This window comes from Tamandua tetradactyla, chromosome 13 (genome assembly GCF_023851605.1).
Source record: "Tamandua tetradactyla isolate mTamTet1 chromosome 13, mTamTet1.pri, whole genome shotgun sequence".
Classification (NCBI taxonomy): Eukaryota; Metazoa; Chordata; class Mammalia; order Pilosa; family Myrmecophagidae; genus Tamandua; species Tamandua tetradactyla.
This window is the reverse complement of record NC_135339.1, coordinates 54,808,444-54,828,158: the sequence shown is the minus strand read 5'-3', so window position 1 is coordinate 54,828,158 and position 19,715 is coordinate 54,808,444. Positions and strand designations below refer to the sequence as shown.

Sequence of the window (19,715 nt, the reverse complement as noted above, 5' to 3'; positions counted from 1 at the left end):
GTGGGCACCAAGATTATACAAAAGAGACACAGACCTGCTATTTTTCTGAAAGGCACTCTTTCAGGATCACTTTGGTTTGCATTTTTAATAACTATATGATTCAGTTACAGAATTTCTGAGTAAGTCCTTCTTGGGGCTTAATGGATTTTCAATCCACTCATATTTTTATGGCAAGGATATTCTAAAATGCAAACCATTTTCTTTAAAAGTTTAGTACATTTGCAATTTGGTTAAGAAAAACTACTTAAGGGAGGGGTGGAGATTTTGTACTCCAGGTGTGCACATCTTAGTTATAACTATGTAAATCAGCCACAAAGTCCATCATATCCATTTCATAAAACCCTGAAAAGCACACTCATAAACGTACATATGCCTTGTGAAGGTAAAGAAGGTAAAGGACAGGCCTGAGCCTCCTTAGCGACACACACTTGTGGCCTCAGCCTTTATATGCCCCTTAATTTGGGAGGAAAACACTGAAGACTTACCTTCACTTTGAAGTAGAAGTCTTAGCACCACGTGTAGCTCCAGGTTCATGTGTCCACTTTTCTCTGAATCTGCACCTGAACACCATCTTCCAATTCCAGGCTCTTTCACTTCTGGGAGAACAATGGTAAAAGCACATATCAATGATTAAAAGTCAGTCAATTCTTTTTATTTGCAATAACTGTGTACTATAAAGTTGCCGGGAACACTGAATTCACAAATACTAAACCATTGCTCCCAGGGGAAATAATGGGTCAGGTTCCTGCAAGCCTCTGGTCATAACATTTTTTGTCAGCAGATCAAAACATAACCTTACTTTTTGTGTGTTTCTGTTTACAGGCCCTTATTTAATATATATTTTTTATTCATTTACATTGTACTCATGGCCAACAGCACTATAACTCAAGCCTATGCTTCAGGTCATTTTAAATAGTGAAATCACCAACAAAAAACAAAGATGTGGAAAACAAGGGTCTAACTATAACACAAAAAGGACACTTGTTGACAATGTGAGAGTTGAAACAAGAAGGCTGTTGCCTGGTTCAATCTCATCTAGGAACATCTGTATCAGGTGACTCAAATTTTTTGCCACACTGTCCACGTCTGCAAATTAGCATGAAGAGCTGCAAGTATGTACTTTTAGAGTTGCAAATGAATTTTAGCAAGTAGGCAAATTCACATATACAGAATCCACTAATAATGAGACTCAATTACCTATCTATACATACCCACATACATATATCTTTATTTTCAAAACTTCTACTCCAGAAAATTTTCCTAAGATTTAATGATAAATATACTAATGGGCATGATCACAAGGCTGCTTATTCTTCTCAGAATTATTTATAATGTCCAACAATAGGGGACTTTTTAATTTAGTCACTCAAAATGATATTGTAGCTGTCCATGGCATAATGTCAGTGAAGACGGAGACACCAAAAGAGTAAGGACAACTTAATCCTTACATGTTTACATATATATACTCAAATGCTACTGAATCAATAATGTCTCCCCTGGCCCCCTGTTCAAAATTTCAACCTCCTGGTTGCTAGAAATAGTGGATGACCCTACATGGTTGACCAAAATTATCTAGTAAATGCCAGACCCTAAAAGAATAGCTCAGACCATTAGGGAAAGTTAATTCCCTAATAAGCAAGGCTTTTAAAAAGCTTATGGCAACAAGTAAGGGAGCAGTATAGGGTTAAATGATGAGAAAAAGGAAAACTTCTTGTTACCTTAGATTTCTTTTCTTTCTAGCATGATAGAACTAAAAGAAGGTAGAACTAATACTGTAATAAGGATACTGAAGACTAAACTAAGTGAAGAGGATATAATTTATCATTTAGCTCCTCTAAATGAGGTCAGGTCTAGACAACTTTTACCACTGTTTCCACCATTTTAGACTTCTTCAGCACCTATGCTACCCTACTGGAATATCACAATTTACTGTAATTAAATACAATGCGGTAAAAAGGTCAAATCTTTGAGCATAAGCATATATCCTACTCCCTGTTGATACCTCAGTACCTAAACTAGCACAGAGTCCTTGATAAATACGTGTTTTACTACTTACTTAACTACAAATTGTGGTACTAATAAAACTTTCAAATTAGATTATTGATCCTCTCTGAGGATTTGAATGGTAACAAAAACAAGAGCACAGGCAATTGTCTGATTCTTCCAAAAGCAGAACAAATACTTGGCACTGATGTGTTTTAGTGGATTTCAGTCCAAATTCTGTACTGAGTTATTGAAAAGTGTCTTCGTGAGTACTTCAAAAATAAGCTGTGATCAATAGGGGCCACCATGGGCTCACCTAGAAATATTCTTGCCAGACAAGTTGAATTTTCTTCTTCATAGGGATAATAAACTGATGTTTTAGGGAACTGCCAGAAGCACTGGATTTCTGCAGAGAAAAGTACAAGGGTTTGTATGATGTCTTTGTCAATGGTTCCTTGCACGTGCAGATACTTGATAAAAGTAGACTGAGCAAATTCTTTTAAAGAGTACTAACTGAATCACTTCCTTCTTTCTCTTTTTTGTGATTTTTTCCTTTCTTTTATTAATCCATGTTCCTCTACCTTCCAGCTTTTTCTTCTTCCTACTTACCAGGACTGCTAGCCCTTTCTTGAAGAAGTGATCCCAAATATCCCATATAAACTAATCACAGAATTTGAGAATTTCTTAATACCACACTGGGCAACATGGAAGTTTGATTTCAGCTACCAGTTTTGCATTGGAAAAGACCCTGAAACAGGTCAAGAAAAAGCAATGAAGTAGATACAAGATGTTATTGGAAGGCTTGTCTTTCCTTTATTTTCCTCTTGTGTCTCTTCAGGATCAAACCCTAGTGACATCCCCATCATCTCTTCCTTCTTCAGTGTTTGCATAAAAAGGATATCAATCTGATAAATTCACTGTGGAAAGACGTTGAGGATTGAATACTCTATCACTATGGAACTTTTATGTTAAAGGAAGATGACAGAGAGTAAGTCTCTATTTACATACGGTTACTGACATATAAAAACAGAGACTGGTGTGCATTCTAACAAACTCACTTCCTCCCATTCTCTGATATACATGAAGGCTCTGGGAAAAGGTCTACATGAACATACACACTCACTCACAAAGTGATACAGAAAGCTCTACATTTGTTCTTTCTCCCTTAGAGATGCATTCTAAATAGAAAATCACCGGGTTGGAAGTTAAGAAGCCTGGTTCTTGTCTTGGGTCTCCAACTAACAAGTTATATAGTTCTGAGCCAGTCCCTTCCCTCCCAGGGCCCTTTTTTTCTTATAAAATGAAAATATTATACTATATAATCTCTAATATATCAACTCTAACATTCTATGTTTATGAGAATGGATGAGTGATATAGAAGTATGAGATAAACAATAGTGCAGAGTAGGCTTACAACTTGTTGAGCAGTTTATTTTCTAGTAGAGGATTCATGAGACTCTTTGCCACCTTGGAAGACTCTTGATTAAACTATTCCATTCAAAGTTTAATTAATTGACCCTGATGAAAGTCACGATCAAAATTTATTTGGGAGAGAAAATAAGTGAAATTACAGAAATCTGAAATTTTATAGGTGAGTGAATCAATGGGCAAAACATAATACTAAGGAGACACAATTCAGTAGAGGTAAAATGAAGAGTTCTGAACATAAATCATAAAGAGCAATGACATATTTAGGGGTGAATTAGACTTTAAGGACAGCCCACATATATCAAAAGTGAAAATGAATAATTTTTTTTAAACCTTGGTAGAGTATTGGTGAACAAGAAGCTCAAAATGAGTTTACAGTGTGATTAGGCTACCAAAAGAGCTAATATGTGAAGAGGATACATTAATAGAAGTAGAATGTCTAGAATGTGGGAGGGGGTAGTCCCATTCTATTCCAGAATCACACAGAATACACTTGGAATTATTGTGCCTAATGTGGGCAGCCTAAAAGGAATACTTGCAAATTAAATTATATCCAGAGAGAAACAATAAAACTAAGAAGAACACTATAGGTTATGCTCTACAGACAATGGTAGAAGAACTTAGGGGTACTCAGCCTGGAAGTTTAGTAGACATTTGATCATAAATATCCAAAGTTTTCTATGAAGAAGAGCAAGGGGCTTCTACATTACGCTAGAGAAAAACACAGAATAGGAACCAATGGGGTCAAAGATACAATGAATTAATTTTCATGTCCAGAAAAACCTCTTTACATAAGGCTATATTATTATTCAAGGCTCAGTGTAGGAAATAGAAACTGCTCTTCATGTATTTAGGCAGAATTTAGCACAAGAATTTAAGTTTCATGAAGTCATTGGAAAGGCTGAAGGAGCAGGCTCTAGGCTGGCCTCTTGAAATGTCTTCAGAACAACATAGAACTGACCCCTTAAGGGAGCTACTACACCAGTGGAATTGTGCTGGCATAAGTCTGGGGGTACCCATTCACTGTATCAGCAATCAAACTGGAGAACAGACACTCACACCAGCAATCCAGAGATCAGGGTCAGGTCGAGAAGCCACCACTACATCCACTAATTTTTGACATCCAAAAGACTTAAAAATAAACACTAGACCTGCTGTTGAAAATCACATCACTGCTGGCTAGCACTGACTGACTACCAGGAACTGGTTGTCAGCCTCTGGGATACAGATGGAAACACAAAAGAGTTTAGAAATGACTGCTGAGTGCTAAGAAGTAATATCCAGCACTGGCTACATTCTGAAAGTGAAGTGAAGTTTCTCCAGGGCTAGTAAGTTTCCCATCACTGGAGTTGTACAAGCAGAAATTTGATAACCTATCGTCAGGCATGTTGTAGGTGAAACTCATTTTGACTAGTTATTCTCAGACCTGACTATGCACCTCAATCCCCTGGCCCCATTCCCCAAAGTTCTCTGGCTCAGATGTCTATGATAGATCTCAGGAATCTGTATTTTAAAAATTCTCCTAAGTAATTAAAGGTATATCTGGACTTAGGACCCACTACTACAATGTCCAAGATCACCTCATTCCCTATATATGACTCCTTGATTCTAGAACTCTAGGACTACACAACTGTGTGTTCCAAACACATTTCCAGTATAAGTCAGCTGAACATGAACCCTGAAGAATCATAGGCATAATGCGATAATGGTACCTTATTCTGTTTGTTACCTTTTCATAAAGGAGTCCATTTATCAACTATTATGTAGTAACAGAAATCAGTTCCAAGGATATCCTAACTGAAGGCATTCTATCACATGAACAATTCACAAGATAACTTGCTTTTCCCTGTAGAAGATTCATAGCCAGTAGAATGGAGGAAAAAATGCTAAATCTCTCCTATGCAAAGGCATTTTAAGATATTTTGGGGTGTGAATTTTACTCATACTGAAAATGTCTAAGGCTTTATCTTCTGAACAAATATCAAATTCAGTGCTCCTACATGTTTGCCCTTGTAGGATTGGCAAATGTTTGCGTAAAACATTAAACACAAACAGGTTTTATTATTGGCAGTATAGTTAGGCTGTGATTCAATAGGATTATCACATCCAATTTACATCTAAAATTTTGATTTGTTACACGTAAATAACCACCACCAGGACTTCTGCTGGAATTGCAGTTCCTGGTACACAAGATGCATGCAGCTTGAAGACCCTGGTTACATTCTGTACAGCAGAGAGCTTTCTGTGAAATTACAGCTTTAGTCAGAAAACATGCAGTTAGACCCGTATTAGGAATTAAGAATACAGATTAGGTCCTCAAGTTACCCAGAAATGGAAAAACCATTTTTTTTTTTACTCAATATAGTGTTTATATTTAGTTTAAATGGAATACTGTAAGAAATAGGGCGGCAACCGCATTTTGCAATTTTTAAAATTTTTTTACTTACTTACCCACCCCAAATCAAGTTTTACATTCTGAAAGTAACATATACTGCTTCAGGTAAAAAGCCGTGGTTCATTAATGTTTGAGGCTGAACAGTAGTAACTGTACACTCTAAAATTTATAGCATCTGAACTAGCTACCAAATCTTTGTTCTTTTCTTCTAGTTTATGTTAGGATCATCTCTTAATGAAGACAGCCTTATTACTCTGTTATTTTAGAAATCTTCAAAATACTTAAACCAAATATTCTACTTCATCCCATTAAACTATAAGAAGGGAAGATAATAAGCGGAGGGTAAAAGAATCTGTCTAATATGGTAGGACAGAATAATGGTCCCACAGAATGCCCACACTTCAAACCCTGGAATCTATGAATATGTTAGTTTACATAACAAAAGGGCCTTTGCAAATGTGATTAAGGAATATGGAGATTGTCCTAGATTAGCTTGATGGGCCCAATCTATTCACATAATCCTTAAATTTGATAGCCTTTCCCAGTTCTCTCTGACAGAAAGATATAACATGAGAAGGTCTCAATTTGCCATTACTGGGTTTAAAGATGGAGGATAGAGGTCATAACCAATGAATTCAGCCTTCCTCTAGAAGGTGGAAAAGGCAAGGAAATGGATTTGCCCTTAGAGCCTCCAGAAAGGAATTATTCCACTTGATACCTTGATTTTAACTCAGTCAGACCCTAGTCAAGACTTCTGACCTATAGATCTGTAAAATCTGTAAGATAATAAACTGGCATTGTTCAATGTAGCAATTTTTTGCAGCCAACAGAAAACTAATACATGGTTCCCAGTCTCATTACAGAGTAGCACTGGCTGATTAATAGCACTCAAGAAAATAGTTTTACATTTTAAAGGGAGTTTGGCTGGAACAAGAAAGGCATAGAGTTTGGTGTTGAAGGCATAACTTGACAACAATTAGCAAAGTGAATGAGAAAAATCTCAACTTTTCTGAGATTTAATTTCATCACTTATAAAGTAAGAATAATTCTTATCTTGCCAAAGAGTTAACAGTATCAGATTTAATAAGTGATACAAACAAATTTGTACATTTGGCTTTATAAAGGACCATATTGTGCGCTGCTTCACACACACACCCAAATATGTATTTCTATTACAGCATTTTTCATACTTTCCATAGAACCTATTAATTGCCTCTCCCTACCAATTCTAACTTTGTTCTTTATTGAAGAACAGTTTTAGCTGGGAACATGGCAATCCATCTGCACATTCCATCTTCCAACCTCCCCTGCAGCCAGGGATGGCTACAGGACTAATTTCTGACTAATAGAGACTTAAAGGCTAATTGTAGCGTGCAAATTCCAGATGCTAGCCTTAAAAGCAAGATGTTACCCACTACTTTCTTCCTTTCCTACTGTCTGTCACAGGCCAAAATGGTTGTGGGGACAGTTTGAGCACACATCATATAATTGAGGGCATTAGGTATTCTAGGGCAGGGGTCAAAAACATAACCACGCCTATTCAGTTACATATTGCCTATGACAAGAGAAGAGTTAAGTATTGCAACAGAAATCATACAGCCTGCAAACCCTGAAATATTTACTATCTAGCCCTTTTCAGATAAAAGTTTGCAAATCCCAGCTCTAGGGAATAGACCAACAAACTAGATGAAATCTAGGTCTTTGGAAAACTTCATAGAGCAGAAATGCTCTTCCCATTTGGCCACCTACCAGCATGGTCTTCTTTACAAACCAGAAATATAAACCTTTTATGTTATCATTTTGACTGTTACAGTGGACATCATATGTAGAATTAGTAATAGGAGCGATGATGCTCTTTGCTAACACTTATGTGGTACTTACTGTGTTCAAGGAATCTTCTAAGTGTATGTCTGCGTGAGTGTATGTACATTTAACGTTCATAACAATTCTGTGAGGTAAGTATTACTCAGACTTTAAAGATGAGAAACCTGAGGCCCAGAAGTTCAGTAACTTTTCCAAGTTCATCCCACAAATAAGTGATAGAGCCAGGATTTGAATCCACAAATATCCTACTCATATACCCAGTATCTTTGCTCTCACCTATATATTATATTACCTCTTAGTGGATCTGACTTGGTTCATTTTGACACAAAACAAACATTAAAGATAACCCTTATTAGTTTCATTTTATCAGGAAATATTAGAAACAAAAGCTTAATCAAAAATATTGGTAAATGGTGGGATAAGGTTGAGACCATAAATAGCAATTTTCTCTTACATAAAATAGCCTTTTTATTGCATACCTAGTCTTCAAGCTTTGAAATAGCCTAAGTGAAAAATTTTAATTGACTCTTCTTGGTTGAATTAGGATAACCTATTTGGAAATAAACACAAATGCAAAGTAAAGTAAAAGTTCAAAGTGGTTAAGGTGAAACCTGAGGATTCATTATGAAAGGAGGGGGCAGGGGCATATGAAATGGTGAGTCTGAATTCACTGTTTCCTATCACACACCAGATACTTGGCAGAGTATTTAACATACATTCCCTTATTTAATTTTCATAACTCCCTTGCAAGATTTAAGTAGGAAGCTGAGATTCAAGAAAATTAAGCCAGTTGCTCAAGGTCACAGAACTAGTGAATAAAACCCAAATCTCTGTTACCCCAAAAGCAAGCTACTTTATACTAACTCAAAGAAGACCAAAGTGAAATGAAACCAAAACAGAACAACAACAAAAAAAACAACTTAGTGATTCCCGGAAAGAAGCTGTTTAAGAACGAAATGGGTTTCTGGAAAAGGTCAAGCATGTACATCAGAAGACTATAATGCACAGGGCTGAACTAAAACTGATCAAGGGTCCACACAGAGAAAAGAAACAATTCCCAAATATGCTGATGCAAGGAGGAAAGCAAGATTAGTACTCCATCATGGGTACTTGATCATGAAACAGAGACATTACATCTGGGAAGAAACTTGAGAGTTAAAGAAACTCTTTACTTTACTACATGTCTATTTTCATTCTAAAAAGGAAATTTGTTGTTGATAAGCTCTTAATTATTGATTTCCTCCAAGCCTTGAAATTCCTCTGAAGATGAAGAATATTGACAGGATTAGCCCACTACTGTTATCAGGTTAAATAAAAGGCACCATGTTGCCTCAGTCAACTCATTAAAAAGAAATGACCTTTGAGGAACAGGAGAAAAATATGGAAATATTACATTTCCCCACCTGGGAAATTCCTGATATTCTCAACAGCATTGGGGACCTCTAATTTAACAAGCCAAGCCCTCAATCTTGGAGGTTGCCCTTATAAAACTTATTCCTGTAAAGGAGAAGCTAAGACTATTCATAATTATGCCCAAGAGTCAACTCCAGAGAACATCTTTTGTTGCTCAGATATGGCCTCTCTCTTGAAGCCAGCTTGGCAGGTAAACTCATTGCCCTTCCCTGTATGTTGGACATAATTCCCAAAGGTGTAAATCTCCCTGTCAACATGGGACATGATTCCTGGAGATGAGTCTGGACCTGGCATCGTGGGATTGAGAAAGCTTTTTTGACCAAAAGGGGGAAGAGAAATGAAACAAAATAAAGTTTCAGTGGCTGAGAGATTTCAAATGGAATCAAAAGGTCATTCTAGAGGTTATTCTTATGTATTATATCTCTCTCTATTTTTTAGTGGATTAGAATTGCTAGGAAATACCTGAAACTGAACTGTATTCCAGTAGCCTTGATTCTTGAAGATGGCTGTATAACTATATAGCTTTTATAGTGTGCCCATGTAATCATGAAAATCTTACAGCTGATACTCACTTTTTTCAGTGTATCGGCAGATGGGTAAAAAATAAAAAGAAAAATAAGTAAATAAAGCGGGTGGATAAGGGGTATGGGATGTTTTGGGTGTTCTCTTCCATTTTTATTTTCATTCTTATATGTAGTTTTTGGAGTAATGAAAATGTTCAAAATTGATTGTGGTAATGAATGCACAATAATATGATGATAATGTGAATCACTGATTGAACACTTTGGATGATTTATGGTATGTGAATATATCTCAGTAGAATTGCACTTAAAAAAAAGAAATGGCCTTTAAAATTAACTCAGAATATGATCACTAGTTCCATACTATTTAGACTTAATTAGTAAGGGAAATGAATGTTATTACCCCTCAAAAATCAACTTGAATTATATACTCAGAGTTGGAAAGGCCTTGAAAGATAATCTAATCATTTAATCGATGAAAAGCTGAATTCCAGGGAAGATATGGATGACCTTATGGTTTCTTGGTCCTAAAACATGGAATAGCTATCTGCTGTCAACAAAGTTTATGAAATAGTTGTATCTGTCTGGAGTTTATTTTGGTTGAGCCATGAATCATCACCATGAATTTTTTAGGACAAAAGGTAATGCTGTCTCAAAAGCTATCTTCTCATAAGTGAACAGAGCAGGGTTGTTCTAATTATCCACTTGGTATAATTAAGAAGTGTAGAGGGATATGGTAAAAAAGTGGCAAGATGAAGCTTGAAAAAATAAACTAATGACTTGATCACAAGGGGCTTTGGATGCTATGACCAGCAGGTTGAATTTTATTCTAAGGACAACAGGAGTATGATATGGCTGATTTCAATCATTCATCATTCATTAATTTTGTATCAAGCATAGTTCTAGACTCTGGGACAAAAGTAAAATATATTCTCAGCCTACAAGAATGTCAATCTATTGGAAGAGACAGACCTATAAAATGAAATTGTGATATAAAGTAACAAGAGAGGAGGAAGTTAACCACAAAGCCTGGAAAGATAGGGAAAAGTCTGCAGAGTAGGGAATGGCAAATATTGTTCTTCACCCAAAGAAAAAAGGCCCTTAAATTTTTCAAAATGAATTCATATATGGACTCTCATTTGATTATCATAGTAAAACTGGTATATATAGGTCTAGCCTCTCCATTCATGAAACTAATATTAGGGAAGCTGAATGACTGAGTGAGACCACAGCTCACGACTGGCAAAGAGTTTTCATCTAGAATGCAGTTTCTGATTGACAGTAGCCACTGCTTTCTGTTGTATACCGAGAATACAGACATATATTGGAGATACTGTGGATTCAGTTCCAGACCACTGCAATAAAGCAAAAATATTGCAATAAACCAAGTCAAGTAATTTTTTGGTTTCCCAGTACATATAAAAGTTGTATATACAGTCTATTAAGTGTGCAATAGCTTAATGTTTAAAAAAAAAACAATGTACATACCTTAATTAAGTTGTGATACAGAAACACAAAGAAAGAATGCGGTTGGAAAAATAGCACCGATAGGCTTGCTCAATCATGGTTGCCAGAAGCCTTCAATATGTAAATCAATATGTAAAAAAATACAACACCTGTGAAGCACAATAAAGCCAAGCACAATAGGATAGGGTATGTCTGTATTTATAAAGCTTTTTAGGAGCTCAATAGGAAAAGATGCTGTGATTTTTTAGGATATTTACTATGGCCTGGAACAGAATGTTACTACTTTTGGGATGAGAGACTCTGGAAGGAAAAGAGCAAGAAAGAGAAAAATAAAAAATAGGTCTTCCAGTTAGAATGCCTCTACAGAGCATTTAGAGCCCCACAAACTACATTGAAACATCACCTATCCTCATAGTTTTGGAAGTAAGCATGGAACATGAAGATCTTCTCCCTAATGGAATAACATATCATGGGAATACTTTAAGGTTGGAATGTTGTCTTCTACCCTTCCATTCTTTCTTCCTTCAGTATTTATACATTGCGCACAAAGTTCTTCTGGAAGAGAAGATTTATAAACAACTAACTAAATTAGCAATGATAAAAATATTTTTCTCATAGTTATTGCAAGCTTTAAACAAGAAAACACTCAAATCATCTATCTTGTAGGAAGATACTGGAATATAGAGGCTTGAAGAGAACCCAGACACCCTGCTAGGTCAACTTCATTGGATTGTTTCTCCTGAGGCAGGCAATTGGCAAAGCTTAGAGGGAGTAAGAGTAAGTTCTAGGATCCATACTGATAGAGCTGTGTGAAACTTCTCTACCTCTGTGCAGCATGGAGCCTAGGGCCTAGTGGAAGAGAGATCTGGAGTGATCACTAAGAGTTTTCTGGAGAGAACTTTGCCTGAAAGAGCCAAGGACTCCAGAGAGGAACATCAGAACCAGCCCACAAGCATTCTGGAAGAATTTGCTGGTGTTTGTGGCCTTTCAGAGCAGCTGGGGAGACAAACAGATAGGCTAATTCCTCTATGCCCATAGGGCTTGGGGAACGCAAACCTCGGTAGCTGCATGTTTCAGATGCCTTGAGAGGAGACTGAAGATGCCTGCTAACATGGCTGGTAGAGACCAATGTGCAAACAGCCCCCAAAAAGGAGACTTCTAGGCTCAGTAAGCATCATTAGTATGAATGACAAAATTGCTTTTACTTGAGTCTCAATTAGTTGTAGGAAGAAAAATGACCCAACTAGGGGATCCAGCTAGAGAGAAGACTATACAGATAGATCATCCAGAATAAGAAACTTCTAGGAAAACAAAACTACTAGAACAGACAGAGAGCATCTGATTAAAAAATAAAATTATTAATAAATTAATCACAGGACTGATAACACTTTCTGAACCTACAAAACATGATTTTTGTCATAAAAAAAAGTTTAGTAAATGAACTGAACAAAAAGATAAAATTGTTAACAGTCAATTTAGTGGCCTGAAAGATCAAGCGTAAGGAATACCTCCTCAAAGCAAAACACAAATATATAAAGAAAAATGTGAAAATCTAGAATATGAATCCAGAGGAACTAATGTTAAAAAAAAACATTAATTCCAGAAGGATAAAATATAGATAGAACAGAGACAAATTTAGCAAATGAGAAGAACATTTTACTAGGATGAAGACTGAATCGGCTGGTTGAGTCTCACCATGGAATATTATGCAGCTTTTAGAAATTAAAAGAATCAGAACTATACGAGTTGACTTAGAAGCATAAGCAAAAGGTATTGTTGAAGACTATATGTACGTATGTATAAGACAGTATGAACATGGAGACAACTATATAAGAATACATATCTTATAAATGATTAACCTGAGCAAGACTGTGGGAACACAAGACAAATTTGAGTGAAAATAGAAACTAACCATAAAAAGAAAAATTTAAAAATGTTGTGCCAAAAAAGAAATAAGTATATAATCAGGTTTGTTAAAAGTACACACATGTGTAGCTGTAATATAAAGAAATTAAACAGTTTTTAAAGAGAGTTGATATTTTAGTAAATTTCCTGAACTGCAAGTATAAAGGGAACATCTTACAAATAATTGTGAGAATAGATAAGTTTCTTATCAATGAAAACAATTGGACAGGCAACGCTGAAATCTAAAAATTTGTAGATGAGAAAAATAATTCCAAAATCAGATTTTTCCATTAATGAATTATGAAGAAAAAGATTATAAGTCAAATTATAGAAAAGACAGTTTGGTAGATATGACAGAGGTGGTAATAAGAACCAATTATATGCTCTCTTAAAGAAACCCACCTCAAATATAGAGATATAGATAAATCAAAAGTAAAAAGATGGAAACATATACCATACAAACATGAATTTTTAAAAAAAACATGAAGTATATTAATAATAAGTAAAGTAGAATTCAGAAAAAGGAATATTAACAGGGATGAAAATGGACATTATAAAATGTAAAGAGCCAATTCATAAAGAAAAGTGTCAAATTCCCTACTAATGGACAGGAAGGTTAAATGTAGTTAAGATGTCAGTTCTACCCAAATTGATTTACAGACTCAACACAACACCAAAGTTATAACAACCTACTTCGAAGACTTGGAAAAGTAGTTACCAAATTCATTTGGAAAAGAAAGAAACCTCAAATAGCTAAAAACACCCCCAAAAAGAACAAAGTAGGAAGATTAACAAATCCTGATTTTAAAGTTTATTAGAAAGCCACAGTGGTCAAAAAAAAAGAGCACGGCACTGGCACAAAGATAGAAGGACTGACTAATGGAATTGAATCAAGAGTGGCAAAGTCTTCGGTCAACTGGTCTTCAACAAGGCCCCACCCCCGTACCCGCCAACAAAAGTATTAAGAACAGTAGAGTCTTAGATTTTACCCTACTTACAAATTATCAAATTAAACCACCCAAGTTTTATGGATACTGGCCAAAGACACGAGACTCCTGGGTCAGAGACAAAGGACATTATTATTCATGGCACAGCAAGAGGAATGAGGATAAGCATGATTGCATCAGTTTCCCCTTGCCTCCCAGTCAAATGATGGGGTGGGGAAAACCCAAATACATATTTTCACATGCAGTTGGTTGTATTACCAGAAAGGAATCCTATGCTTAGGAAAATATTTTATAATAGGCAGAAAAGCATGCCTACACTTTGCCACAGAGGGAGACACTATCTCTTATCTTTTAAGACTATAGTAAACCTGCCTTTTGTTTTAGGGAGAGACACCATCTCAATCTTCCAGGACTGTCTGCTATAAAAAAATCCTTTCAGGGCGGGCCGCGGTGGCTCAGCGGGCAGGGATGCTTGCCTGCCATGCCGGAGGACCTCGGTTCGATTCCCGGCCCCAGCCCATGTAAAAAACAAACAAACAAACAAAATATAATAAAAATAAGAAAATGTTTAAAGATGTTTCCCTTTCTTCCTCCCTTCCTTCCTTCTCTGTCTTTCTAAAAAAAAAAAAATCCTTTCAATGATTGTTTGGAATAAAGGATAATCAATGCTCAACTTGCAGATGTTCAGAAACATAAGAGACCCATGGAGAATTATTTCATATAAATTCATAACCATTCTAAATTGTATGTACTAATCAGAGCTTCAAAACGCAAGGGAAAAAATGACAAAATTGAAAACAACTAGACATACATAACCATGATATTTGGAGATTCCAACACCCATCTCTGAATAATTGATCAAAAGAGCAAACAGAAAATCAACAGCAATACAGAAGACAAACAACCCTATCAAGGAACTCGACCTAATTGACATTTATAGAACACTCTACTTAAAAACTACAGAATGTACATTCCATTTAAATACAAAGCTGACTAAATTTTCTGCCATTAAAACAAGTCCCACATTAAAATGATTGAAAGCATATTAACACAATAGAATTAATATAGAAAATAAGAACAGATACACATGTTGAAAACTCTCTATTTGAAAATTAAACAATATACCTCTTAGTAGCAATGGGTCAAATAAAGAATCATAAGGGAAATTAGAAAATATTTTATACTGAGTGAAAATGAAAGCACACAAAAAGCTGAATATAGAATTGCCATACGACCCAGCAATACCATTGCTAGGTATCTACTCAAAGGACTTAAGGGCAAAGACACAAACGGACATTTGCACACCAATGTTTATAGCAGCGTTATTTACAATTGCAAAGAGATGGAAACAGCCAAAATCTCCATCAACAGAAGAGTGGCTAAACAAACTGTGGTATATACATACGATGGAATATTACGCAGCTTTAAGACAAGATAAACTTATGAACCATGTAATAACATGGATGGACCTAGAGAATATTATGCTGAGTGAATCCAGCCAAAAACTAAAGGACAAATACTGTATGGTCCCACTGATGTGAACGGACATTCGAGAATAAACTTGAAATATGTCATTGGTAACAGAGTTCAGCAGGAGTTAGAAACAGGGTAAGACAATGGGTAATTGAAGCTGAAGGGATACAGACTGTGCAACAGGACTAGATACAAAAACTCAAAAATGGACAGCACAATAATACCTAATTGTAAAGTAATCATGTTAAAATACTGAATGAAGCTGCATCTGAGCTATAGGGTTTTTTTTGTTTTTGTTTGCTTGTTGGTTTGTTTGTTGTTGTTGTTTTTTACTATTACTACTACTTTTATTTCTTTTCTTTATATTAACATTTTATATCTTTTTCTGTTGTGTTGCTAGTTCCTCTAAACCGATGCAAATGTACTAAGAAACAATGATCATGCATCTATGTGATGATGTTAAGAATTACTGAGTGCATATGTAGAATGGTATGATTTCTAAATGTTGTGTTAATTTCTTTTTTTTTCTTTCCATTAATAAAAAAAAATAAAAATAAACAAAAATAAAATAAAAAAAAAAAAATGAAAGCACAACATATCAAAATTAGTGACATGCAGCTAAAGTAGGGCTTACTGGGAAATTTATAGCTTTAATGGCCTGTATCAGACAAGAAGGACCTAAGATCAGTAATGTCTAAATGTTTTAGAAGCAAGAAAAAGAACAGTAAAATAAGCCAAAAACAAATGGAAAAAAAGGAAATACTAAAGTCGGGGTGGGGGGGGAACTGATGAAGCAGAAAAAAACTAGTAATGCAAAAACATCAAAAAACTGATAAATTTCTAGATAATACAGTAAAAAGAAAGAAGATACAAATTGCTGAGATCAGGAATTAAAAAGGTAAAGTCATAAAAGGTCCTATACTGATATTAAAAGAATAATAAGATATTAACAATATCTGCTGATAAATCTGACAACCTGAATGAACAAACTCCTTGAAAGATATAAATAACCAAAAATCAGTCAATAAAAAATGGAAATCTAGAAGCCCTATTGCTATTAAAGAAACTGAATAGTTTTTAAACTACATCCAGAGAAATGGTGGGTCCAGAAGTCTTCACAGGTAAACTCTACCAAACATTTTTTAAAAACATAATACCAATTTTACAAAAACCTTCCCAGAAAATGGAAATGATGTAGGAACAATTAAATAACCATATGCTTAAGGACTAACTCAAATCAAAGTGTACCACAGATAAAAGTGTAAAACCTAGAAACTATAAAGGAGATAATCTTTGTAGATTTGGGGTTAGGCAAAGAATTCTTAGATATGAAACCAGAAGCAAAAGCTAAGAAAAATTTTTAAATGATAAATTAGACTTCATCATAAGTTAAAACTTTTGCTCTTCAAATGACACTACCAAGAAAACTGAAAGACATGCCACAGACTGGGAGAAAACATTTGCAATTCATATAACTGATAAACGATTTCCATCTACAGAATATAAAGAAAGCTAACTCAGTAACAGGCAAAAAAAAAAAATACTGATAAAAATTGGGCAAAAAATTTCAATAGACATTTCCTCCCAAGTTATATATGAATGGCTCTTAAGCACATGAAAAGATGGTCAACATAAGTAAGCAGGAAAATGTAATTAATACCACTATGAGATACCACTTCAAAAGCCAACTAGAATGACTATAAAAAAGCCTAATATCAACTGTTTCAAAGATGTGGAACTCACGCACACTGCTGGTAGAAATGTAAAATAATGTATCCATTTTGGAAAATGGTTTAGCAGTTTCTCAAAAAGCTAAATATATACTTACCATAAAAACAAGCAACTCCACTCCTAGGTACCTACCCTAGAGAAATGAAAACATATGTTCACACAAAGACCTGTACACAAATATCCACAGTGGCATTTTTCATAACAGATCCAAACTGGAAATAATCCTAACATCTATCAACAGATGAATCGATAAACATGCTTTCCATACAATGGAATATATTTAGCAGTAAAAAGGAATGAATTCACTGAAACATTCAAAATCATGGAGGAACCTCAAAAAATACTGTTAGTGAAAGAAGTTAAACATAAAAGACCACATATTGGATTTCACTTATATAAATTTCTAGAAATGGTAGCATTATATAGCCAGAAAGCAGATCAGAAAGGACTGGAGGTTGCAATAGGGATTGACTGCAAATACAAAACTTGTTAGGGTGTGGAAAAATGTTCTAAAGTTGGATGGAGGTAATGATGCACAGAGCTCTACTACTACTAAAAATTGTCAAACTGTACACTTGCAATGGATTTTTGTAAATTATACCTCCATAAATTTTTATTTAAGAATTTAGAAAATACCTCCATAAATTTTTATTAAAGAATTTAGAAAATAGCTCCATAAATTTTTATTAAAGAATTTAGAAAATAGCTCCATAAATTTTTATTAAAGAATTTTGAAAATACCTCCATAAATTTTTATTAAAGAATTTAGAAAATAATACGTAAAAAAATGATTTTTAAACTTGTACAGGAGACACCAAAGTTATTAAAGGAAAACTAAATGAATAAATTTGACTCTATTTAAATGAAAATTGTTTATGACAAAAGATATCATAAATAGAATTAATAGATAAGTAACGGCTTGAGAAAAATATTTGCAATCCATATAGTCAACAAATGATTAATTTCTATAACAAAGATCTTTATAACTTAATATAAGTTGATAGAAATATGAACAGGCAATTCACAAAAGAACTCATCAGAATAACTGATAAACCTGAAAAGTACTTATAAAAATGCAAATTGGGGTGACATCTACCAAATTCATAAAATTTACAAAGAATAACCAATACTAGCAGGGATACAGAGAATTCTATTTCATACACTTTTTCCTGAAGTCTGAATTGTAGTCCTTTTTTTACTTTTTTTGGAAAGCTATTTGATAATACCTATTAAATCTGGAAAAACACATAGCCCTTAACCATCATTAACATTCCTAGGAAAACACATAGCCCTTAACCATCATTAACATTCCTAGGAATTTAGCCCATAAAAATAAAAACGCCACTATAACTATGCACAAAGATGCTTCTCACAAATTATAGCAAGAAAAAAAACAGAAACAAAGTAACACGCATCAGAGAGAGAGAATGGTTGAAACTTTGTGGTATATTTGGCATATTATTCATTAAGACTTGGAAGAGTATCCATGATTGTACAGTGACAATATCAAGACACACATTACGGGGTACACAGGTAATTCAGTGGTAGAATGCTCGCTCTCCATGCAGGAGACCCAGGTTCAATTCCTGGAACATGATCCACGACTCTTCCCAAAAAATCAAGATACACATTACAACTTGATGTGTGTGTGCATATAATGACCCCAGTTTTATCAAATATCCAATAACTAAAATTCCTTGATTTTTTTAATAAATATATATTTAAATAAGGCTTATGGCATCTTCAGATAATGAACAAAATCAGCACTGATTATCCCATTTATGTAAAATCATGAGTACATGTGAAAAGACTGAAGGAAAAGATTGTTATCAAAATGTTAACAGTTGTCATCTCAGGATTGGAGGATTTCAGGAGATTTTTGTTTCCTTCTTTTAATTTTTGTATACTACATAAATGATGTGAAATAACATATACAATTAGAATAGATATATAATAAAATCTATTTTCAGTGAACAAAAACTACTAGATTTAGAAGTGCTATTGTATATCACAGGATAGAAGGCATGAAAAAAGAAACTGCAAGAAATATCTTGGCTTCTGATAATATTACCTTAGAGGACTTAACTGAAGATTGATCTTATCGAATATACTGGATCTTATACCAGGTACTGATGAACAAGTTAAGCATGTAAGATAAGGAGGCCACATGGTAAGGCAATGGTATGATAGGAGCCCCACCACATCCTGGACCACCAGGCTCAAACCTAAATCTCAGAATTCTGCAACAGGAACATGTTTCCACTGATTTACACAAGTATTAAGCAACCTACATTACACAGCTGCACATATTTTTCAATTATCTTAAAAGAGAAACTACTGCATTTGTGTTCTTAACATTGTTGGGTATTTAAAACAAGTCATTGCATAAATCATCAAAGTAATTAAACCTTATTTCAATCTTAAGAAAAGTTACTAAAATTTACACTTGTGAATGTATACTGCCAACCGAATACTGGACTAGAAACCAATTTAATCAATCAGAAATCAGCAATGCTTCTTTGGTTACTGCTTGTGCACAGAGATGCTTCTTTAAACCAGCTCTCAGAATCAGTTAACTGAACTATAGTGATACTTAATGAGGCACTTCATCAGCAATAGAAATCAATT

At 34.7% G+C, this 19,715-nt stretch overlaps 1 protein-coding gene across 9 annotated transcripts in view; it reads right to left on the bottom strand.

The window, feature by feature from the left end:
* LOC143654020 (uncharacterized) overlaps positions 1–19,715 on the bottom strand; it is a 549,535-nt gene that overhangs the window by 369,977 nt on the left and 159,843 nt on the right. For 5 of the 9 annotated variants that reach the window (XR_013161635.1, XR_013161637.1, XM_077125479.1 and 2 more), the window contains 2 exons: positions 2,300–2,389; positions 486–596 (listed from right to left, as the gene is read on the bottom strand). Coding sequence is in view for 6 of the 9 variants with exons in the window: in XM_077125479.1 (XP_076981594.1) it covers positions 486–596; positions 2,300–2,389 (201 nt within the window). In the remaining 3 variants the exon portion in view is untranslated. Of the gene's footprint in view, positions 1–485; positions 597–2,299; positions 2,390–4,470; positions 5,075–19,715 lie in introns of those variants that run through there. The other 4 variants (XM_077125481.1, XM_077125482.1, XM_077125480.1 and 1 more) reach the window with 2 other exon arrangements.